Below are 21,171 nucleotides of genomic sequence, written 5' to 3' on the forward strand. Positions count from 1 at the left end.
TGCTGCGCATCTAAGCTCTCGCCGTCGACGATCAGGTTCGACCATTCTCGAGCGCGGACAAGACTCGACGCCGCAAGCTTGGATCAAGGAGGAGCGGGAATGTCGTCGCGGCCGGCTCCTCGCTGCGAGTGCGCGCGCGACGCTCTCGACGTGCGGTCGGGCAGCTCGTCGTGGTCGAGGCGAGACGCTGCAGCCCCTCTCGTAACCGAAGAAAGAATGCAGCGAGCGTCGCTCAACTGAACCGCAGGCGAGGGTCCGAGTTGAGCGCGAGCTCGAGCGCGTTCGGACCTCGCTTCGTCGTTCCGCCTCGAGGGTGACGCGTACATACCGCACCGCGAGAGCCCGATGCACAGTGCAGAGCAGCGCACAGCGATGCGCGTGGCCGCAGAGGAGCAGGGATTTGCCGTGCGGCCCGCGGTGAATCGCGTCGGCAGCGGAGGAATCAAACGCGCCCTCTCACTCGACCTCGCCCCTCGCCTTCTGCACCTGCTGCTACAAGACTCGAACCGCTCAGCACACCGACATCCAGCTCTGCATGGCGCACCCACACGCGGCCGCTGCGCCCCTCTACCCTTCATCAGCTCCGGCACCGGCACGTCCCCACCGTTCGCACGACCACGCGCACCGAGGCCCGGCGAGGGCAGAGGGCGAGCTGAGCGAGACTGCCGTCGTCTGGGACACCGAGCTGCGCGAGTGGCGCTCGCAGGACGAGGCGGCGCAGGGGCTCGCGTCGCGAGCGATGGACGAGCGAGCCGACGCCGTCGTCGAGGGCAGCGAGGACGAGGCGACGGTCGCACCTACGCGCTCGGTGTCGGTCGAGGCGGGCGAGAAGCGTGCCGGGGCAGGACCGGAGCTCGACCGCGCGAGGACCTTGACGGCCGCGACCGAGGAGGGCAAGGAGGGGAGGGAGGTCATCTGGACCGAATGGAACGCGGACGACAGGGAGAACCCGTTCAACGTGCGTCCACCTCTCGCCCTGTGCCCCGTCTCGTCTGCGCCTGAGGCAAGAGCCCCGTGCTGACCCTCCTTCGTTCCCGCCTTCCCAACCTCTCGAACCCTCCTCTCCCTCCTTCCCCGCCACAGTGGAGCCAGCGCAAGAAGTGGCAGACGTGCCTCATCGCATGCTTCTTCACCCTTGTGCGTCGTCGTTCTCCTCTCGCTGTTGGGCTGGCAGTGCGCCCCCTCCTGCGAATCCCGACGAGCCTGACCTGTGTTTCCCCTCGCCCCTTCCCCTCGCCCTCGCCTTGCACCTCTTCTACCTCTCATCGTACCACAGTCTGCCGCCTACTCGGGTACGGCGTTCGCGATGGGCACGCCGTCCCTCATGCGCGACCTGAACGTCTCGCACGAGGTCGCGACACTCGGACTGTCCTTGTACGTCGGCTTTCTCTCTGGGCGCCGTCGACGAGGCGGGAGGAGGCCTGTCGTCGAATTCAACTAGCGCCGTCACTGACACTCTTCCTCTTGGCGCAGCTTTCCGCTCGGCTTCGCGCTCGGCCCTCTCTTCACGGTGCGCCCCCTCTCTCTTCGCCTCGAGCCCTCTCTCGATCGTACTGACTCGTTCCGCCCCACAGGCTCCTCTATCCGAGTGAGCCACAGCCTTTCAGCAGACCCCCGTCGCCGCCATCACCCGACGCGACTCTGACTCTTCCCCTCGTGGCGCAGAGCCTATGGACGCTACCCGCTCTACGTCATCTCGTCACTCGTCTACCTCGTCTTCTTCATCCCGACCGCGTACGGCCAGAATATTGTGCGGCCGTGGCCTCGGCCGCTCTCCCTCCCTCAGTCCTCGAGTCGCTCACCCTCCTCTTGCGCGTACAGGCCACGGTCGTCATCGCCCGCTTCATCGGCGGTATCGCTGCCTCGACGGGCTCGACGCTCGTCGGTGGGACCGTCGCCGACCTGTTCGACACGCACGAGCGCGGTCTGCCGATGGCCATCTTCAGCATCATGGCGTTCGCCGGAACGGGCCTCGGGCCTGCGGTCAGCGGGTACATCGAGTTCAAGCTCGGCTGGAGGTGGATCAGCTGGGTCCAGGTGCGTCCTCTCGCCTCGCTTCGCTCGAGGTCACCGTCCTCTCCCCCTCGCACCGACCTGACCTACCCCTTCCTCCCGCACACAGATGATGCTCTGCGGCGTCCTCACCGTCCTCATCATCCTCTTCACGCGCGAGACTCGCGGCAGCGTCATCCTGTCGCGCCGGGCCCGCAAGATGCGCAAGGACACGGGCGACGACCGGTACCAGTGCCGCAGTGACGCTGAGCGAGCGAGCCTGGCGGTCCTCCTCAAGGTCAGCATGACGAGGCCCATCTGTGCGTCCTCCTTTCGCAGCACGACTGTCCTCGCCGCCTGTCAAGCCGAGCGCTCAGTCGTCGTGCCGCGACAGACCTCCTCTGCACCGAGCCGATCGTCTTCTTCGTCTCGCTCTGGGCGGGTTTCTCCTGGGGATCGCTCTATCTACTCGTCGAGGCCGTTCCTCTCATCTTTGGCAACGTCTACGGGTTCAACGCCGGCCAGGTCGGGCTCGTCTTCTACTCGGTCGTGTGCGTCCCTCGTCCTGCCCTCCCTTTCCGTCCGCCGGCGGGTTACTGACCTCGCCGCTCCCGCCCACACAGCGTCGCGACGTTCATCGGCGCCGTCTCGAGCTACTACCAGGAGCGCCTGTACCGCAAGAACGTCGCAAAGCGCGGGCCCGAGGCGCGCCTGTACGCCTCGCTCATCGGCGGCCTCGTCTTCCCGGCCGGCGCCTTCATCCTCGCGTTCAGCCAAGGTCGAGGGCACTGGATGGGCCCCGTCGTCGGCTTGACTTTGGTGCGTGCGCTCGCTCGTTTCGAGTCCAGGGCGTCGACCTGACGACCTTTCCCGCCCCGCAGATCTTCACCGTGCGCCTGCCCCTCCTCTCTCGATGGCCCTCCCTCTTCGCCGCGGTCCCTGACCCCTCCCTCGTCTACAGGGCGTCTACACGATCTACCTGGCCGTCTTCAGCTACCTCGCCGACTGCTACACCATTGTGCGCACGGGCCCTCTCTCCCTCCTTCGAGCCGGGTCGAAAAGGCTTGACCTCTGCCCCGAAACAGTACGCCTCGTCCGCGCTCAGCGGCCAGTCGCTCTTCCGCAACCTCGCAGCATGCGGGTTCCCTTTGTTCTGCACGCAGATGTACAACTCGCTCGGGTACCAAGTGCGTCTCGCGCTCCCCTCTCCCTCGATCGTCCTCCTGCATCTCGAGCGACAGAGACTGACCCTCTTGGCCCCGCCCACCTCCCTCCCCTCTCTTCGACGTCGTTGTACGCAGTGGGCGTCCTTCCTGGCGGGCTGCGTCGCGCTCGTCCTTGCGGCAACGCCGTGGGTCCTTTTCGCGTTCGGGCCCAAGATCCGGGAAAAGGTGCGTCCTTGCTCGCCTGTCTTCCTCCTCTCGACGCCGTCGAGGACCGATGTCTCTCGAGCAGCGTCACTGACACTGTCGCCGTCGGCGCGCGCAGAGCAACTTTGCGAAGGAGCTCGCCCGGATGCGCGGCGAGGCGGCCTAGCCGCCCTCGCTCGCCGCCGCTCGAGTCCTCGCTTCTCCCAGCCCTCCTTAGACACGCACATAGACCATAGACGGGCGTCGGACGCTGTAGTGCAGAGACCTGATTTTTCACGAGCGTTCGACGGTGGCGCGAAGGAGAGTTCGAAGCGATCGAGTCTCTCTCGTCGACCCGGTGGCCCGGGCGAGCGGACAGAGACAGGGAGCGAGAGCAAGCCCGGGGCTATCGAGGAGAGGAGCGGGAGCAAGGACGGACGAGCGTCGAGGAGGACGAGTCGGCGGAGCGCCGGCGCCTCTCGCTGGCGGAGTCGACTGAGGGCGAGCTGTTTGCCTGCGAGTTTGTGCTCGCTCTGCGACGACTCGAACGCGCGCCCAGCTCGACAGCGGTCGTCTTGCGCCCGCTGCGCACAGAGTGGGGTTCATCCGAGCCGACCCCGCACGCCGGTCCTCTTTGCCTCGTCCACCGCCCTCGCTCTCGACCAGCGCACCCAGTACGACTCGACGCGACCCGTCCAGCTCGTCAGCACAGCTCTCGCGACCGCTCGAGGTGCGTCCCACCGCCCGCCCGCCTCTCCTCTGTCCACGAGCGAGCCACGCCGTCCTCCTCCACGCGCCTCTGCAACGCGCCCCGACTGACGCTCTCCTCGCCCGGACCGACAGGCACTGCACCGACCCGTGGCCTCAAGCCCTCGAGCGACACGACCCAGTGCGTCCCGCTCGTTCTCACACGCCCGTCGAGCGCGCACCGTTCAGAGAGCTGATCCTCCGGCGAGCGCCTTTCCCCAGATTCGGTCTCCCTTCGCCGACGAGCCTCTTCCCCGTCGTCTCACGGCCTGATCCTCTCGCCTCTGGTCGTCTCGAGGTGCGTGTGCCCCCTCCCTCGCTCCCTGTCCTCCCCCCGAAGCCGCACACCTCCCGGACGAGAATCGCTCTGACACCGGCCCGACGCACCAGTTCTATCCAGGGCGCGGCTCGGAAAACGCATAATCACTCGATCAAGCTCCCCCTCCCCGCACGGCAACGCTCGATTTTGCTCGCCACGCCTTCCCTCGCTTCCCCCGCCCTCGTGTCCTCCTCGCCCTCGTCCTCGAACCCGAGCCCAGCACCCCTCGACAGCCTCGTCCTCCCCTTTCACGCCTCGATCTCGCCATGCCGCCGTCCCGCCGGCCCAGTGTCGGCGCCGACGCCGCGGCGAGCCCGAGGGACGCCTCGCCGGCAGGATCTGCGGCGAGCCGCAGCCGAGGGGCCAGGGCTCCGGCTTCTCGCGCCGCTCGCGGCGGTCGCGCACGAGGGCGAGGGCGAGGGCGTGGCGCGAGCAGCAGCAGCAGCAGCAGTGCGTCCGCCCAGGCGCGAGGCGCGGGCGCCGGGCGCGACGCCGGGTCCGAAGGGGACGCCGACGACGACGACGCCGGATACTCGCGCTCGCCGTCCTCGAGCGCCGGCGGTCTGCCTCGCGCCCTGTCGCCCGAGCTGGGCGTCCCACCCGTCGCGCCGGCGTTCCAGCGACCCGCCCGCGACCTCCCCCGCTCGTCCTCCCTCTCCCTCCTGTCCGATGATCGCTCGCCCTCGCCCACGACGCCGGCACCCGCACGACCCTCGTCCCTCGCGCCCGACGGCCCCAGCACCGCAGCAGACAACGGCGACGACACGTTCGTCGCCTCGCCCATGTCGACCTCGACCGCCCGAGCCGCCAACACGCCTGCCCGCCCGAGCGGCGCTCGAAAGGCCTCGAGCGGCGCTCCTCGCGCCGCCTCGACCCGCGCCGTCGACGACAGCCTCTCCGAGCTCGACAGCTCGGACGACGACAAGCGCGCCGTCGTCGTCGCGCGAGCCGACTCGTCCGACGACGAGCCGCTCGCGTCCACCTCCACCCTCCCCTCCTCGGCCCCGCACGCCGCCGCCGCCTCGGCCGCTCGCGCGCACAGCGAGTCGCAGACGCCGGGACCCGCCACGAGCGCCCCAAAGCGGCGAGGGCGCCCGCCGGGCTCGAAGAACAAGCTGCCCAAGGCGCCCGTCCCGCGAGGGCAGCGCGCCGCCGGCAAGGCCGACCCGCCGTACCGCGCCCCGAGCGGTAGCGAGGGCACGGCGTCGCCCGGCGCCGCGAGCGCGAGACAGCGCGCGACGAGGGCCAATGTGACGCTCCCGCCGGGCTACATTGAGGGCGTGACGAGCTCGCGGTGGCCGAGGGCGGGAGGGCGCAAGAAGCGGGACGGCCCTGACGATGAGGAGGACGAGGAGGACAGAGAGGGCGAGGGCGACGAGCCGCTCGAGGCCAAGGTGGAGGACGTGACGGGCACGACGACGCCGATCGAGAGCCGGGCGAGCTCGGTCAACGCGCTCGTCGACGCGCACGGCGACGCGGCGGCAGCGGCGGACGACGCGGTCGAGGCGGAGGAGATCAAGCCGTCGTTGCCCGTGCCCGTCGACCGCAAGGGCAAGGGCCGAGCTGTCGACGGCGAGGACGACGACGACGTGTCGATGAACGGCGGCGAGGGCACGCTCGGCGTCAGCGCGCCCATGTCGCGCGAGACGAGCGTCGACGAGCGCTCGGTCACGCCCGCGATCGCGGCGACGCCGACCAGGGGCGGCAAGGGCAAGAGCAAGGGCAAGCGCGGCAAGAAGGCGCAGGCGGTACCTGAGCCGGTCGAGCGAGGTGCGTCCTCCTCCCTCCCTTCCTTCCTCCTCCTCGAGCAGGGTCTGACTCGTTCTCCCCTCCTCTCTTTCCTCGCTGCAGCCAAGCGGCGCAAGCTCGACATCCCCGACAAGGAGGCCGAGGCGCGACACGCCGCTCGCGAGGAGGCTCGCCTCAAGTTTCTCGACCAGCTCGACGGCGAGCTCGACCAGGTCGAGGACCGCTCGCACCCTCTGCTCGACCTGGCCTACCGACGGCTGCAGGAGGAGAAGGGCGAGCGACTCGAGCGGCTGCGGCGGTACCAGGAGGAGCGCGAGAAGGAGCTCGGCGTCCTGCTCGAGAAGCGGATCCAGGCGAGCTGGCGGCAGTGGGCCGTACGTCTGCCTCTCCTTTCTCTTCCTCACACTCCTCGACGTCGTCCTGACTCGCCCCGATGCTCGCAGGACAACAAGGACGCCCTGCGCATGAAGCTCTACCTCGAGAACCACGCGTCGCTCAAGGAGCTCGTCGCCGAGGAGAAGGTCTTCCCGTTCTTCCGCGACCACCCGCTCTTCGTCAACAACCACGACCTGCCGCCGACCAACTACTATCGCGGCCCGCAACGCGACCCGGCGTTCCAGCCCCGCGAGATCCTGCACGCCGGGCACTACGTCGAGCCTCCCCCGCTCAACCCGGCGCTCAAGCACGAGGCGTGGCAGCTCGCGCCCGAGGAGATCGAGGCCGACCTCGCCCTCTTCTACGACATCGAGGACGAGCCCTTCTACGCGCCACCGCCGCCGGCAGCCGTCCCGCCGGCGTCGGCCGTCTTCCCCTACCCTCATCCCCACCCTCCCTACTACTACAACCCTCTCGCCGCCGCCCCTCCCGGCGCGCCGCCCTACCTCGGCCAAGCCGGCTACGCCTCGGCCGTGCCCGCACCCGGCGCGCCGTACGGCCTCCCGGCCTACTACGTCCCTCCTCCCACCGGCGCCCCTCTCTCGACCTCGGCAGCGGCCCTGCCCCATCCCTACGCCCCGTCCGCCTACTCGTACGACCCGCCGACCGCCTCGACACCGGCTGCACCGCCTGCACCGGCCACAGCGCCCTCTCGCGAGCCCGCCGCGCCGCCGCCGGGCCCCGCAGCGCTCGCGCCTCCTGTGCAGCCCAAGGTCTCGCCGACGCTCCACAAGGCGTCGACGTCGACACCGGCCCTGCCTGTACACGCCAAGCCTGCGACGGCCGTCAACGGCGGCAGTGCGCGGTCGCCGCCGCTCCCGCCGATGCAGATGCAGCGGCCGCCGTCGCACGGCTCATCGGCGCCGGGCGCGCCGAACGGGCAAGCGCGCAGCCATGAGCCGCACGTGCAGCAGCAGCAGCATGCGGCGGCACCGGCTCCTCGGTCGACGCAGGCGTCGCAGCCGCACCCGCACCCGTACGCTCGCCAGGCCGAGTCGTTCCAGCACTCGCCGTCGCCTTACGGGCAGCCGCAGCCGCACGCCCAGCAGCAGCAGCCTCGTCAACACACGCACCACTCGCACCCGCCGACGTTCCCCTCGCCGCAGCCGCCGTCGCCGTCGCGACCTCGCGAGCAGCGGCCACAGCCGCCGTCGTACCCGGGCGCGCCGCAGACTGCGGCGCAGCGCTTCTCGCCGTCGTTCGGCGTGCAGACCAAGGCTCCGAGCGCGATGGGCGTCGGCAGCAAGTCGCCCTCGCTCGGGCACGTCGGCGCGCCGCCGCACGCGCACGGACCGCCTCAGCAGCAGCAGCAACAGCAGGCGCCGACGTCGGCGTCGCTCGTCCCTCAGCGAGGGACCCTCTTCCCGAGCATGCCGACGCCTGCGCCGCCGACGCACCCGGCGCACTCGCCCAACGGCCTCGCCCCGCCGACGCTCCCGAGCCTGAGCCGCAAGTCGACGCCGTCCGCCAGCTCTCCCCCTCGCCCTCGGCCTCCCTCGGCAGCGTCCTCCTCCTCCCAACAGCAGCAGCAGCAGCAGGGCGGGCAGTCGTCGGCGCCCGTCGTCGAGCGCGTCCTCGCGCCGTTCTGGGCCGCCGGCTCGCCTCCCAACGGCGTCGGTGGGACGTCGCGCGGCCTTCCTCCGCACCAGCATCAGCATCATCAGCATCAGCATCAGCATCACGGGCACTCGCACTCGCAGCAGCAGGTCGGGCCAGCAACGGGCCTGCCGCTTCCGAGCTGGCTCAAGCCGCTCGCGCAGCAGGTCAAGCTCCCGCACGAGGTGCGTCGCGAGGAGGAGGCTCGTGCGGCCAAGGCTGCGCAGGCGCAGGCCCAGGGCGCTGTGAGCGGCGGTGGCGGCGGCGGGGCAGGAGCGCAGGCCGGTGCGGCTGGAGGGCAGGGCAGACCGGCGTGGGCGAGTTGAGGAGGGCCGAGTCCTCGGTCGGTCGACGAGCTGGAACGCAGTGCGCGTCGTGCTCTCACTTGCCTCCCGACGCTCGACGACCAAGAGAGAGAGCGGTCGAGACGATAGCTTTTCAACGAGAGGCTACTCTGCGTCGTCCTCGTCCTGCTCGAACAGGATCCAGCTGCTCGCCATGCCCGCCCACACGCGCACAGGCCGCCCTTGCGGCTGCTCGTCACCCTCGACTCGTCCGTGCTCGTGAGGTGGCCATACCCGTCTCGGTGAGCGCACGTCGGCAGGCACGACGGCGCCTCCCTCGTTGCCCTCTCCTTCTCGCTGTCCCTCGCTCTCGCCCGCCGCGAGCCCGAGGTTGCCGTGCTCGTTCCAGCCCCAGCCCCACACCTGTCGCTCGACGAGGCCCTCGCGACCGTCTCTGGGGCAGTCGAGCAGTGCGAGGACGTGCTCGGACCCTGCCGCGAGCACGCGCACGGCGCTCGAGGGCGGGAAAGTCGGCGCGACGCCGAGGCGGTCGACATCAGGCGAGGACGAGGACGGTGTGCCGAGTTGACCGTGACCGTTCAGGCCGAACGCGAGGATGGGCGAGGAGGGCGAGGAGGGGGAGAAGGCGAGGAACGTGCTCGACCAGGTGCAGTGGACGGCGGCCACGACGGGCGCGGCTCGAGCGGCGGTCGACAAGGCGAATTGAGCACCATTGATGACATGTTGCCGTGCCGGCGAGTTTGCGGCGGCGTCGCGACCGGCGAGAGGAGCGCCGAGCTGGCCGTGCTTGTTGGACCCGAGGAGGAGGACCTTCTCGTTGTCGTCGGCGGCTCGACGGAAGAGCACGGCCGAGTGATCGCGACCGGCCGACAGGCTGACGATGCTCGAGGCACCGAGCGGCGCCGGGACGGCCACCTCGCGCGGAATGGGCGTGGTGCGTGGCGGCGGCGAGGACGAGTGGGCGACGCCGAGTTGGCCGTGCCGAGATGCGCCCCAGCCGAGGAGCCGGCGACGGCTCGGTGCTGGTGCATGATCTGACGGTGCTGGCGGATCGACGACCTCGACGAGAGCGAGCGCGTGCCGCGGTCCGGCGACGAGGTCGACGATGCGGATCGTCGCCCGTGCACGTTCGACGTCGAGCAGCGTCTCGTCTAGGGCGACGACGCTCGGCTCGTCTCGCGCTGCCGACGGCGCGCCGCGCTCGCCCCAGTCGTTGGCGCCGAACGACACGAGGACGTCGGACTCGCGGCTGGCGGGATCTCGAGGCCGGAGGACGACGAACGACGTCTCCCAGGACGCAGCGACGTGCTCGACCTCGTAGCTGGCGACAGGGAGAGCCAAGTTGAGGCCGTCGCACAGCTTGTCGAGGTCGACGGGCTCGAGGGCGAGGCGCAGTCGAGGGTCGGGTCGAGCCGAGAGCTGGCCTCGGGCGTCGCTGCCGGCTCCGAGCAGGTGCGTGCGGCCGTGCGGGTCGGTGACGACGACGATAGAGTGGTTGGCGCCGCACGCGATGGACTTTACGGCGGTTGGGCCGAGTCGAGGCGGGAGCGAGATGCGAGTCCAGCGGGCGAGGTCGTCGCGGTGGTGCGGGGCGAGCTGGCCGTGCGAGTTTGAGCCGGCGGCGTACAGGGTGTGCGCTCGTGGTCGCTCTGGCATGCTGCAGTGCTCGGGCAGCGAGAGACCACAGCAGCCGGAGCAGCGCAAGTCGGCTGACGCTCGCCCTCAACCCGCAACGACGAGCACGGCACCAGCCGCCGGTGCAGTGCACAAGCAGCCCACCCCAGAGCTCTCACGCCCGTACCGCCGCCCCGCCTCGTCCCCGCCTCGTCCCGTGTCGGCCTCGTCGTCGTCGTCCGACATCCCCACCTCGCTCCTCTCGTTCCTCGCCACCCCCGCACCCGCAGCCAGGCCAACTCGCACTCGACAGTGGCCACCATCGCCACCGACGCGCCATGGACCACCCCGATCGTGCCCAGGGCGACGCCGGCACCTCGTCGTCAGCTCCTCTCGCATCCTCGGCCCCTCGTCCGTTGGCCCACGTCGCGTCGACAGCCCGTCGAGCGCACTCGGCCGCATCTGGGACCGCTTCTCGCCCCCCTCAATCCCGTCCCCCTTCTCGGCGTCGTCGCCCCAGGGCACACCGCCCATCCCGCCCGCCTTCCTCAGCCGCTCGTCCACCCCTCACCGCGCCGACTCGGCAGAGCGGCCCGACGTCGTCGCCCAGTCGCAGCAGCCCGGCTATCGCGACGGCACCACTCGCGGCAGGCCCACGCCGCTCGAGCAGCACGACTCGGCCTCGCAGCTGTCGTTCGTCCTGCGCCGCGCCTCGGCCTCGTCGACGCCGCGTCCGCCCGACTCGTCGTCGTGGGAGTCGCCGTTCCGCCTCCCGTCGCTCCCCTGGAAGGGCAAGGACCGCGAGCGCGACCGGCCCGACGAGGCCATCGACCACGACGACGACATGGTCGACGACGAGGCGTGCTTCGTCGACGGGTGGGAGGGCAAAGTCGGTGCGTCTCTCGGCCTCTCTCTACCTGTCGACGAACCCTCACTGACCTCAGCTCGTCGCCGCAGACTTCATCGTGTCGCTCCCTTCCGAGCTCTCGCTCAACATCCTTCTCCAACTCGACTTTCGCTCGGTCCTCGCGTCCTCGGCCGTCTCGCACGGCTGGCGCCAACTCGCCCTCGACCCGCTCCTGTGGCGCAGCCTGTTCCACGACAACCCGCGCTGGCACATCAAGCCCGACGCGTACCGCCAGGCCGCACGTGCCGCCGCCGCCGCACAAGCCGCCGCCGCAGCAGCAGCGAGCGCCGCCACCCCGAGCGGTTCGGCCGACCGCGAGCGCACCAGCAGCTACTTTGCGCACGACCGCCCCGTCATGCCCAACCTCAAGCGCGCCGCGAGCAGTTTCGGCCGCGCCGGCGCCAAGCGCCTCGTCACGGGCGCCGACCGCGTCCAGGCCGGCGGCGCCGTCATCGGCCGTAAGCTGAGCGAGATGGTCGGCGAGCTCGGCAGCCTGTCGATCGTGCCCGGCTCGCACGGCGCGTCGTCGACCTCGGGCCCGCCCACGACGGCTGGCACGTCGACCGCGTCGTCGCGCGCGCACAGTCCCGAGCGCTCGACGCCGACCCGCCCTCGCACCGGCGCCGGCGCCGGCTCGCCCTCGACCTCGAACGCGACGCCGAGCGGCATGGCGAGCTCGCCGTCGCTGCTCGGCGCCGGGCCCGCCGGCCCCGGCCAGCCGTCCCTGTCGGCGGTCCAGACGCACGCGTTCGCGAGCCCGCCGAGCGCGAGCCTGTCGCGCACGAGCAGCAGCAGCGCCCTGTCGACGCTCGCGAGCATGTCGACGCCGCGTCGCTCGGTCGGTCGCTCGTCGCTCGGGACGCACTCGGCCCACTCGGCCCAGACGCCGTCGACGCCCGGCGTGAGCGCGCTCCCCGACACGGCCGAGGCGGCGCTCATGTACGCGGCGGGCCTGCTCGCGCTCGACTGGCCGAGGCTGTACCGCGACCGGTGGCTCCTCGAGCAGCGGTGGGCGACGGGAAAGCCGAGCTGGAGCTGGTTCGAGGGCCACGCCGACAGCGTCTACTGCGTCCAGTTCGACGAGAGGAAGGTCGTCTCGGGCTCGGTGCGTCCCTCGCCTCTCTATCTCCCTCACCCTTGTCGTCAAGGCGTGCGGGACACTGACCCTCGACCGACTCGCAGCGCGACCAGACGGTCCGGATCTGGGACCTCGCGTCGGGCACGACCACGGCGACGCTCAAGGGCCACGAGGGCAGCGTCCTGTGCCTCCAGTACGACAACAAGATCCTCGTCACCGGCTCGAGCGACAGCCGTGTCGTCGTGTGGGACCTCGTCGGCGACGTGGCGACCGGTCGCGGCCGTCACGAGATTCTGCGTACGCTCGTCGGCCACTCGATGGGCGTCCTCGACCTGTGCTTCGACGACAAGTGGATCGTCTCGTGCAGCAAGGTGCGTCCCGGGCAGCCTCCCTCTTTCCCCCCCTCGCGCCAACCTGACTCTCTCCCTCTCCCTCCCTCCTCTCTTTTCACGCAGGACACCAAGACGCGCGTGTGGAACCGCTCGACGGGCGAGCTGTACCGCGTCCTGCACGGCCACCGCGGCCCGGTCAACGCCGTCCAGCTCCACGGCGACCGCGTCCTGACGGCCTCGGGCGACGCGCTCATGAAGCTGTGGGACGTGCACACGGGTGCGACGCTGCGCACCTTCACGGGCCACTCGCGCGGCCTCGCGTGCGTCAACTGGGGCCCGAGCGGCAAGGAGTTCGTCTCGTCGTCGAACGACAAGACGATCAAGCTGTGGAACGCCGACACGGGCGAGTGCATCCGCACCTTTACCGGGCACTCGGACCTCGTGCGTGGGCTCGCGTGGGACGAGAGGAGCAGGAGGATCGTCAGCGGCGGGTACGACCACACGACGCGCGTGTGGGACGCCGAGACGGGCGAGGAGCTGCACCGGTTCCGCAGCCACTCGAGCCTCGTCTTTGACGTCGCCTTCTCTGCAAGCGCCATCGTCAGGTGCGTCCCCCCTTTCACTCTCTCTCAGGAAGGCGATGCAGGTCGCTCGTCGTCGTTCGACCGCCTCTTCTCCGACTCGGGCCGTACTGACTTTGCCCTCTCTCGTCCCGTCCAGCTCCTCGCACGACAAGCGCATCCTCGTCATGGATTTCGGCGTCGGCCTCGACGTCAGCAAGTTCGCCTAGACGCTCGGTCCCCTTCCTCGTCCTCGTCCCTCTCCCCCTCTCCCCTTTCCTTCTTTTCGACCTCTCTGTACACCCCTCTCTCCCACCGGCGTCGTCATCTAGCCTCTTCCCAATGTTCTTGGTTTACCCCTGCCCTCGTCTCTTGCCTTGTCCTCTGTGCAGCTCGCCCCGCACGTCTTTGCAACCGCAGCATCCTCGTTTTGCCCTGTCGACGACGAGCGACTTTAGCCTCGCTCGGGACTCTCTACTTTACTCGCGCTTCCGACGTGGTCGAAAGGACTGGGTGCGCCGAGGCATGACGAGCCTGCTCGAGGGGGAATCTCTCGAGAGGCTCGAGCGCTTTCTTTGCCCTTGCCGCTCTGTGAGGCTCGAGCGCTCCTTTGAGATCTCGATCTCGCTGCGTCGCGATCATCGGCCGCGAACTTTCGACGGACAAGTGTGCGCGAGGCTCGAGAGAGGAGAGGCGCAGGGAAGCAGCTTCGCGAGCAAGTCGGAGAGGAGGACGAGGTCCGTGCCGGCTCGCAGCCGTCCAGGCTCTCTCTCGCTCGCTGTGGATACACTCGAGCACACACAAAGAGAGTCCTCCAGAGAGAGAGAGCCGGCGGGAAGAGCATCTCGCGGCGTCGCCGACCTCGGCTGGAACTGGGAAGGCGGAAGGCCATCTCGCGCTCTACACGACAAAGTAGCCCGGGAAACGCGCTCGATTACACCGCAGACTCTTCCTCGTCCGACCTGGCGCAAGCACGAGACTGTAACCCTGCTAGATCAAGAGCTAGCGTTTGAGCGAGGGTGCGCAGGATCCCCCTGTCTTTTGTAGGTGGCCGGGCGCACGGGCGCTCCGCAGGGGTGCGCGCCGTGCGAGCGGCTCACCAGAGTGCGCCCGCTGCCCTCAGGGGCACGTGAGGGCGGGCGCAGCCTCGTAAGGACTCGTCCGCGGCGGCTCGACTCGCTGAGCCGTCGGGACGAGTGCGACGACGAACAAGAACTCTATGCGGTCCGGAAACGCTTGCGAGGGACGAGGAGAGCTTTCGGAGAGGAAAAGGCGCCATCGCGCGGCGCAGCAAGGGCGCGAGGGGAAGCTTTCGAGGCCGAGACGGGGGAGGTGCCATCAAGGGCGCGACTAACCTGCGGCGCGAGGGCGAGAGGGTCAGTGCGCGGCTCGGCGAGGAGCATAGACTTATGTAAAGGTCCTGCAGGGAAGAAAGAGAGTGCCAGGGACGTACAAAGAATGAGATGAGCCGCCTCGAGGTCGAGAGCTCGCCTCGCGCCGCCCAGAAGACCGCCCTTCTCGCCTTGCGCAGCCGTTCCATCTGCACAGGGACTAGACCAGTCCAGTAAGGCCCCTGCACCGCGTCGCGAGGTAGCAGAGGGGGCGAGGGGAGAGGGAGAGGGGGGCCAAACACGGGGAGGCGGGGAGGAGGAGGACGCACCAGTCGCCCACAGCCCACACAGCGCGGCTGCCGGGCCCGGTAGTCTCCTTGATGCTGAGATAGTCCTCGACGACGATGCCCACAGGCCCATGAACCGTTGCCACCAGTTGAGAGAGGTCGGACGACGCGAGTTGCTGATGAAGATGCGACGCGCCCTGCGCCCTCGGCGGCCGCTCGCGGCGGCGCGGGAGCAGGCCCCATGGATAGATGATGCGATGCAGAAGAGCTGGACACGCGCCGGCAACGCACAGCAGCGGTGCGGCCGAGTTGCGCGTGGAGGACGAGGACGACCACGAGCTCGAACTCTCTCTCGTGCGCTCACAGCGCTCACACGGCACGGTCCAGCTTGCACTGCTCGCTCAGTCAGCCTGTCCGCCCCCGCCCCGCTCGCTCGCGTCTACAGAGCGTCGCCCCGCACCCTCGTCCTCGGCTCTCCTCGACTCGCCTCAGGCTCGCGCGAGCGCCGCTACACGAGCGAGCACAGCGGCGACATCAAGCCGCCGTATCTTCGCTGCTCTCGGCATCGAGCCCGTCCAGCACTGCTCGTCCCGCCACCCCTCGTCGCCGACTCTTCGCCTCCGTTCACCTGAACCCGAAGCCCGGCTTCACCCTGCGCTTACGCGATCGCGCGGGCCAGCGCGAAGCGAGCGCCGAGCAAGCGCTTGTGCAGACGGTGCTGCGACGTGAGCGGGCACCGGGCAGGCCGGCGTGAGCGGCATCGCCCTTCTCGACGCCTTTCCTTGGTTCCTCTCGACCTCACGCTCGCACCCGCAAGTGCCCTCATCCACATCCTCGACAACAACAACCTCCTCGGCTCGATCATGTCGTCGCCCTCTACCGTCTACTTCAGTGCGTCGGTCTCCCTCGCCCTTCCCGCCACCACCGTCACCGGGCCGCACTGACCTCTCGTCGTACCGGCAGTTTCTGGCGCCGGTCGCGGTATCGGTCTCGGCCTCGTCAAGTCGTTCGCCGCACGTTCCGACAGCCTCGTCTTTGCTGGCGCTCGTGCGCCCGAGAAGGCCGACGCGCTCAACGAGCTCGCCAAGGCGACTGGCGGGCGCGTCGTCGTCGTCAAGCTCGATGCTGGCTCGGACGAGGACCACAAGGCGGCTGTCGAGCTCGTCAAGCAGCAGGACGGTCGGGTCGACGTCGTCATTGCCAACGCCGGTGCGTCGCGATTTTCCTCTCGAGCGGTCGCCGCCTGCCCTCTCTCGGCCGCCCGCCGACTCTGGCGATCTTGCCAGGCCAAACTCCTGACTCTTGCACCATCGACAGGTATCGCCGAGGGTCCTGCTCTCACGGCGACCGGACCGCCCGAGGCGTACTCGAAGCACTTTGCGACAAACGTCGTCGGCCCGCTGCGGCTCTTCCAGGCGCTCCTACCGCTCCTCCAGGCCTCGTCCAAGCCTCAGTTCCTCGCCATGTCGTCCGCCGTCGGGTCCAACACGCTCAACCTGGCGATGCCCAACGACCCGTACGGCGTCTCCAAGGCGGCGCTCAACTTCCTCGTGACCAAGATCGCGAGCGAGCACGGCGAGGCCGACAACCTGACGGCGTGGGTCACGCACCCGGGCCTCGTCGCGACCGACATGGGCAACTTGGTCGTCGACTTTTACAAGGCGCAGGGCGTCGACGTGCCGTTCGTCACGGTCGACGAGTCGGTCGCCGGTTTGACCAAGCTCGTCGACAATGCGACGAGGGAGACGATGGGCGGCAAGTTTGTCCAGTACGACGGTGCCGAGTTGCCTTGGTAGAAGCAGAGTGTCTGAAGCGCGAATCTAGCTTTGAGCCAGGGCGCGAGCGCGAACGACGAGAGGCTGCGCCGAGTTGCTCGAACGGAAGCATTATCGCGCACGTCGTCGGACCGAGAACTCGCTCGAGAGGCGCGACCGTACCCAGAGCAGGAGCAAACAGCGCGAGGAGTGGTCGAAAGCTTAGTCGAGCCTGCGGCCGGACAGGCGGCGCGAGAGTCGAAGCCACAAACTGCGCAGCTGGGGTAGCCGCTCCGCGTAGCGTAGCATAAGAGCTCAGAGGCCAGTTTGAGTGCGCTCAATGGCGTCCAGAGGGAATGAGAGCGGCGTGGCAGGGCCGAGCAGATGAAGATGTGGGAGGAGGCGAGGGGGAGCCAGGGAGCTGGATTCCCGCTCGGGCGGTTCGCGGAGCACGGCTCTGGCTCGAGCAGTAGCTGCAGCCCGTGCTCGCACACAGCGAACCTCGTCCAGGGAGAGGGGAGCGAGTGCCGGATCCGGCGACGACGACGAGCGAGCGGGCTAGCTCTCGCTTCGTCCTCTCTCTCTCCACCGCTCGCCCCCGTGCGACCTCGCTACTGCCACCAAGCCGACGCCATGGGCCTGTTCGACCGCAAGAAGAAGGAGAAGATCCCCGAGGTCGGCGGGTTCGACTTTCCCCCCTCGTCGTCGTCAGGAGGGTTCCGCCAGCAGCACGGCCCGCCCTCGGTCCACTCGTCCAACGCCTCGGTCCACTCGCACAACCCGCCGCCGAGCTACCGCACCGCCCCGGGCTATGTCGGCCCGAGCCAGGGCGGGTCCGGCTACGACAACTCGAGCCACTTCAACCGCCCGTCGCCCCCACCTCCTGCTCAGCACCAGGGCTTCCAGCACCCGCCGCCGCCGCCTTCCATCGAGCCCACCGGCGTCAAGTCCAAGGGCTCCTTCTTCGGCCGCGGCAAGGACAAGGCCAAGGAGCAGGAGCTCCGCAACGAGCTCTTCGCCGGTGCACCGCCTCCCGGCCAAGGGCCGCGCAGCTTTGCCGCCCAGGGCGCCGGCGGCGCGTACAACCCGTACGACGACCAGGACCAGCAGGGCGGGCAGCAGGAGCAGCAGTTCGAGAACGAGGAGGACCAGGAGGTCGAGGGCATCAAGCAGCAGACGCGCTTCATCAAGCAGGAGTCGCTCGCCTCGACCCGCAACGCCGTCCGCATCGCCCGCGAGGCCGAGGAGACGGCGAGGGCTACGCTCGACAAGCTCGGCGAGCAGTCGGGTGCGTCTCGTTCTCGCCTTTCCCCCTCTTTGCCGTCCCCCTCGTCTTGAGCCCTCGAATTGACCCTCTCTCGCCCAACAGACCGCATCGCCAACACCGAGCGTCACCTCGATCTCGCCAAGGCGCACAACGACCGTGCCGTCGACGAGACCAAGGAGCTCGAGGCGCTCAACAAGTCCATCTTCCGCCCGACCTGTGCGTCTCCTCTTTTCCTCTTTTTGCGGCTCGGGCACGTCTTGAACACCTTGCCGACTCGATTTCCTGCCCAACAGTCACGTTCAACAAGCAGGCCAAGCGCGACCGCGAGGAGCGCCGCCTGCTCGACCGCCACAACGCCGAGAAGTCCGAGCGCGAGTCGGTCCGCCGCGAGCAGTACGAGTCGCGTGCGCGCATCGACTCGACGTTCAACACGATGGACCGCGACGCCGAGAACGCGGCGCAGGCGCGCAACCGGGCCCGAGCTCGCGGCGCCGAGCGCTCGCGGTACCAATTCGAGGCGACGGCGAGCGACGACGAGGTCGAGGACGAGATTGACGGCAACCTCGACGAGCTGAGCGGCGTTGCCGGCAGGCTCAAGATGCTCAGCATGACGATGGGCACCGAGGTGGACCAGCAGAACAAGAAGATCGGCAAGATCAGCGGCAAGGTCGACGTCCTCGACAACAACGTCGTCCGCTCGACGCAGCGTCTCGCTCGCGTCAAGTGATCCCCCTCCCCTCTTCCTCCCTGTACCACTACCTCGTCGCCATCCTCTCTGCACTTCTCGTCGTCCGTCAACCCGTTGTCCCCCTTGTCTTGCCTCGTCTCCTCCCGTAGCCTCCCTTCCTGTCGGACACTCGCCCTCTCTCTCTCGCGCGCGCTGGAATCGCCTCTACTCTCGGGCTCTCTTTGCCTCTCTCTCTCTGCGCAAGCGTGAGCTCTCGCGAGCGCGGGTCCGTGCGACAGCTCGAAAGCGGCGCGCGCGGTGCGTGCACGACGTCTATCTACATTTCAACCCGCCGCTCGGCTGTCAAACGTCGACGCTCAGAGCTGCAGGCGCTCGAGAAGGTCAGGGACTGCTCGCTCGTCGTCGAGAGGAGGCAGGAGCGAGGACGCACCGTCGGCCAGCTCATGTCGATGTCCTCGAGGTCGCCGCGGCCGTTGTAAATCTGCGGCTCGAGAGCGTCAGGACGGTCGGTCAAGGTTCGTCGAGAGTGAAAGTGAGAGCGCACCTTGTCGATGTGAGCCTGCTCGGGAATCTGGGTGCGCTCCCACGCTTGCGGCGTGTCGACAGAGAGCTCGCGCCACTTGTCCAACTTGCCCTCGTCGCGCTTGTACCCCTTGGCCTCGTCATTCCTCGCCCAGTGACCGTGCGAGAACGACATGAACGTCGTGATGCGCTTCTCGTCAATGTCGAGCACCATGCTCACGACCGTGTTCGTCTCCTCGAGCCAGCTGATCTGCCACAAGTTTGGCCGCACTCGCTGATAGTGAGCGGTCTGGAAGTTGTTGCGCCCGCTCATAGGGCCACCGCTGATGCCGTAGACGATACGCTGGTGGTTCTTCACCCAGAACTGAGTGGAGGGGGGCGAGGAGAAGGGGAAACCGAGGAGGTCAGCTCGCGCTCGAGCCCTCAACGAAGAGCGCTCGAACGTCGAATGCAGGGGGGAGGCCGACTTGATACGTCCAGCCTGAACTGTAGGTGTACTCGAAGTGCTTGTCGAGCAGCTCCTCTTCAAAGTGAGGCGGCGCCGGGCTCGATTCGTCGTGAGCCGAGGTGGGAGGGTTGGACATGGCGGTGCGGCGACGGTGTTGGCGGGGCGAACGTCTCGTTGAACCGGATGCGAGCGGTAGAACGCAGAGAATGAGGCGAGAGCAAGCGTTGTACAGACTCTCGCAGTTGCCGCGTCGACTCGGCCCCGCCAATTTGGGCTCGGGGTCGGCCTCGACGAGGGTTGCGTAGGTCGATCGACGGGCCGCTCAGCCGCGGCTCACCGGCCGAGAGCGACGCTGTGCAGCCAAGAGCGAAGCTTGAGCGTGAACGAGAAAACGACGGGGCGAGGCAAACTAGAGGCTCGAGCGCACCAGCGCGACCTTCTCAAGTCGAGCTCTCTCGACCTCGCATCGACGACCGAGCCGTTAAGTATTTGGCACGACGGGCGTGATCGATGCGAGATGGATGACAACTACAGGTAGAGCACGACTCAAACGTCTGCACGACGACCAGGGCGTCCAGCGCCTCCCTCCCTCCTCTCCCCCATTCGCCCCTCCTCCGGTCCCTCCCTGATCACTCGGCCCTCGCTCCTGCCCTCGCCACCCACTGCCCTCGGTACTGCTCCGGCACAGGCGGCACGTCGGGCGCCGGCTCGCCCCTGGGACGCACGAGGAAGCGGCCCTCGGCTTCGGGTGCGACACCGCCCTCCTCGCCGAGCTGGATGAGGGCCTGCTCCTCGCGAAAGTAGACGGACGGGTATCGCCCGTCCCACTCGGACGGCATGGACGAGCCGGCCGACGACCGTTGGCGGTTGCGGTGCCTGTGGAAGGGCGGTCGTCAGGACAGATCTAGAGAGAGGGCGAAAGGGCGAGAGAGGCGAGGCGATGAAAGTCGCACGCAGGGGAGGAGACGAGAGGAGGGTAGGTAGAAGGAAGGTAGAAGAGGAAGGAAGGAAGGAAGAGAGAAAGAGAGGGAGAGGAAGGGAGAGCTGAACGCACCGAAGCATGTTGGCGATCGCGTTGGCGTCGGCCGCACCGTCGCTCGCGCCCGGCTGCGCCTCGTCGAGGCCGACCGACGAGTTGCCCGAGCTGAAGCCGAAGCTGCTGTCCTTCGACACGACCGAATCGCGGTTCGGGTTGCTGCGCAAGTCGTCGAGGACCTGCCACACGATCTCGTCGTCGGCGCCGCCGCTCAGGGCCGGCGAGGCCGTCGTCGTGCCGCCTGGTGCCGGGCCGTACGCGTTGCCGAACTCGGGGTGCTCCTCGAACTCGGACACGGGGCGCAGGCGCGCTGTGAGGTCGAGGTCGTGCTGCAGGGCGAGCTGCTCGTCGACCGAGAGGCCGGCCGTCGCCGCCGCCGAGGACGGGTGCAGGCCCGGCCCGTGCTGCGACAGGTGGAGCGAGTCGAAGCGTTCGTACGCCTGCGCGAGGGCGGCCTCGTCGAACGGCGATGCTGGCGGCTCGTCGTCGTCCTCGTCCGGGTCGTGGGCGTAAAAGTCGATGAACGAGCCGGCGTACTCGCTGCTCTGGCCCGACACGAGGCTGTGGACGCTGTGCAGGCTGGGCGAGGCCGGGATGCGGAGCGTCGGCTGCGGGTCGTTCGTGGTCGGCGCGGCGAGCTTGTCGGGCGAGGCCGGCGTGACCGGGTCGCCAGCCTGGGCCGGCTCGACGCTCGTCTCCTCGCTGTGGCGCGACGTCGCGAGCGGGCTCCCTCGGCTGAGCGTGGGAGTGTGGCTCGAGCCACCCGACGGCCTCGAGCTCGACGAGTGCGGCGAGTCGGACGACGACACGACCGACGAGCGCTGCTCGGCGACCTCGCCGAGGGTGCGCAGGCCG

General features: G+C 68.9%; 7 protein-coding genes across 7 annotated transcripts; 5 read left to right on the forward strand and 2 right to left on the reverse strand.

Annotated features, from left to right (window-relative positions):
• Positions 1–495: 495 nt before the first annotated feature.
• On the forward strand, positions 496–3,642 carry RHOBADRAFT_65855 (uncharacterized protein). The gene is made up of 15 exons (XM_018418797.1): positions 496–958; positions 1,084–1,137; positions 1,277–1,374; positions 1,474–1,510; positions 1,575–1,588; positions 1,666–1,750; positions 1,822–2,037; positions 2,123–2,312; positions 2,387–2,543; positions 2,616–2,811; positions 2,874–2,882; positions 2,954–3,010; positions 3,078–3,179; positions 3,294–3,383; positions 3,481–3,642. The coding sequence occupies exons 1-15, from the start codon at positions 536–538 to the stop codon at positions 3,526–3,528; spliced, it is 1,776 nt and encodes a 591-aa protein (XP_018274131.1). The 5' UTR covers positions 496–535; the 3' UTR covers positions 3,529–3,642.
• Positions 3,643–4,673: 1,031 nt separating this feature from the next.
• Positions 4,674–8,577, forward strand: RHOBADRAFT_50596 (uncharacterized protein; the record flags this gene model as incomplete). Its single annotated transcript, XM_018415399.1, has 3 exons — positions 4,674–6,177; positions 6,259–6,530; positions 6,600–8,577. The coding sequence occupies 3 exons, from the start codon at positions 4,674–4,676 to the stop codon at positions 8,511–8,513; spliced, it is 3,690 nt and encodes a 1,229-aa protein (XP_018274132.1). The 3' UTR covers positions 8,514–8,577.
• Positions 8,578–8,603: 26 nt separating this feature from the next.
• RHOBADRAFT_50597 (uncharacterized protein) lies at positions 8,604–10,148 on the reverse strand (the record flags this gene model as incomplete). The annotated part of the gene is made up of 1 exon (XM_018415400.1): positions 8,604–10,148. The coding sequence occupies one exon, from the start codon at positions 10,146–10,148 to the stop codon at positions 8,637–8,639; it is 1,512 nt and encodes a 503-aa protein (XP_018274133.1). The 3' UTR covers positions 8,604–8,636.
• Positions 10,149–11,065: 917 nt separating this feature from the next.
• RHOBADRAFT_4963 (uncharacterized protein) lies at positions 11,066–12,942 on the forward strand (the record flags this gene model as incomplete). Its single annotated transcript, XM_018415263.1, has 4 exons — positions 11,066–11,238; positions 11,920–12,118; positions 12,196–12,462; positions 12,547–12,942. Coding segments are annotated over 4 exons (1,035 nt in total), but the record flags the coding sequence as incomplete, so codon positions are not given.
• A 2,522-nt stretch (positions 12,943–15,464) lies between these two features.
• RHOBADRAFT_40629 (uncharacterized protein) lies at positions 15,465–16,397 on the forward strand (the record flags this gene model as incomplete). Its single annotated transcript, XM_018413738.1, has 3 exons — positions 15,465–15,492; positions 15,565–15,810; positions 15,919–16,397. 3 exons carry the CDS (start codon positions 15,465–15,467, stop codon positions 16,395–16,397), a joined length of 753 nt encoding a protein of 250 aa, XP_018274135.1.
• A 1,068-nt stretch (positions 16,398–17,465) lies between these two features.
• On the forward strand, positions 17,466–18,349 carry RHOBADRAFT_1383 (uncharacterized protein; the record flags this gene model as incomplete). The annotated part of the gene is made up of 3 exons (XM_018412160.2): positions 17,466–17,643; positions 17,725–17,838; positions 17,916–18,349. Coding segments are annotated over 3 exons (726 nt in total), but the record flags the coding sequence as incomplete, so codon positions are not given.
• A 234-nt stretch (positions 18,350–18,583) lies between these two features.
• On the reverse strand, positions 18,584–19,476 carry RHOBADRAFT_65856 (uncharacterized protein). The gene is made up of 4 exons (XM_018418798.1): positions 19,300–19,476; positions 18,855–19,196; positions 18,741–18,791; positions 18,584–18,672 (listed from the first exon to the last, which is right to left on the reverse strand). Exons 1-4 carry the CDS (start codon positions 19,414–19,416, stop codon positions 18,667–18,669), a joined length of 516 nt encoding a protein of 171 aa, XP_018274137.1. The 5' UTR covers positions 19,417–19,476; the 3' UTR covers positions 18,584–18,666.
• Positions 19,477–21,171: the final 1,695 nt, after the last annotated feature.

The sequence above is a fragment of the Rhodotorula graminis genome, assembly GCF_001329695.1.
Source record: "Rhodotorula graminis WP1 unplaced genomic scaffold RHOBAscaffold_1, whole genome shotgun sequence".
NCBI lineage: Eukaryota > Fungi > Basidiomycota > Microbotryomycetes > Sporidiobolales > Sporidiobolaceae > Rhodotorula > Rhodotorula graminis.

What these genes read in the sequence shown, in the direction of transcription:
- RHOBADRAFT_65855 (XM_018418797.1), top strand. Translation starts at nt 536, where the DNA reads ATGGCGCACCCACACGCGGCCGCTGCGCCCCTCTACCCTTCATCAGCT. An exon ending in GCGACACTCGGACTGTCCTT is followed by an intron (nt 1,375 to 1,473) that starts GTACGTCGGCTT and finishes CTCTTGGCGCAG; the next exon opens with CTTTCCGCTCGGCTTCGCGC. An exon ending in CTCGTCTTCTACTCGGTCGT is followed by an intron (nt 2,544 to 2,615) that starts GTGCGTCCCTCG and finishes CCGCCCACACAG; the next exon opens with CGTCGCGACGTTCATCGGCG.
- RHOBADRAFT_65856 (XM_018418798.1), bottom strand. Translation starts at nt 19,416, where the DNA reads ATGTCCAACCCTCCCACCTCGGCTCACGACGAATCGAGCCCGGCGCCG. An exon ending in GTTCAGGCTGGACGTATCAA is followed by an intron (nt 19,197 to 19,299) that starts GTCGGCCTCCCC and finishes CCCTCCACTCAG; the next exon opens with TTCTGGGTGAAGAACCACCA. An exon ending in AGCAGGCTCACATCGACAAG is followed by an intron (nt 18,792 to 18,854) that starts GTGCGCTCTCAC and finishes CTCGAGCCGCAG; the next exon opens with ATTTACAACGGCCGCGGCGA.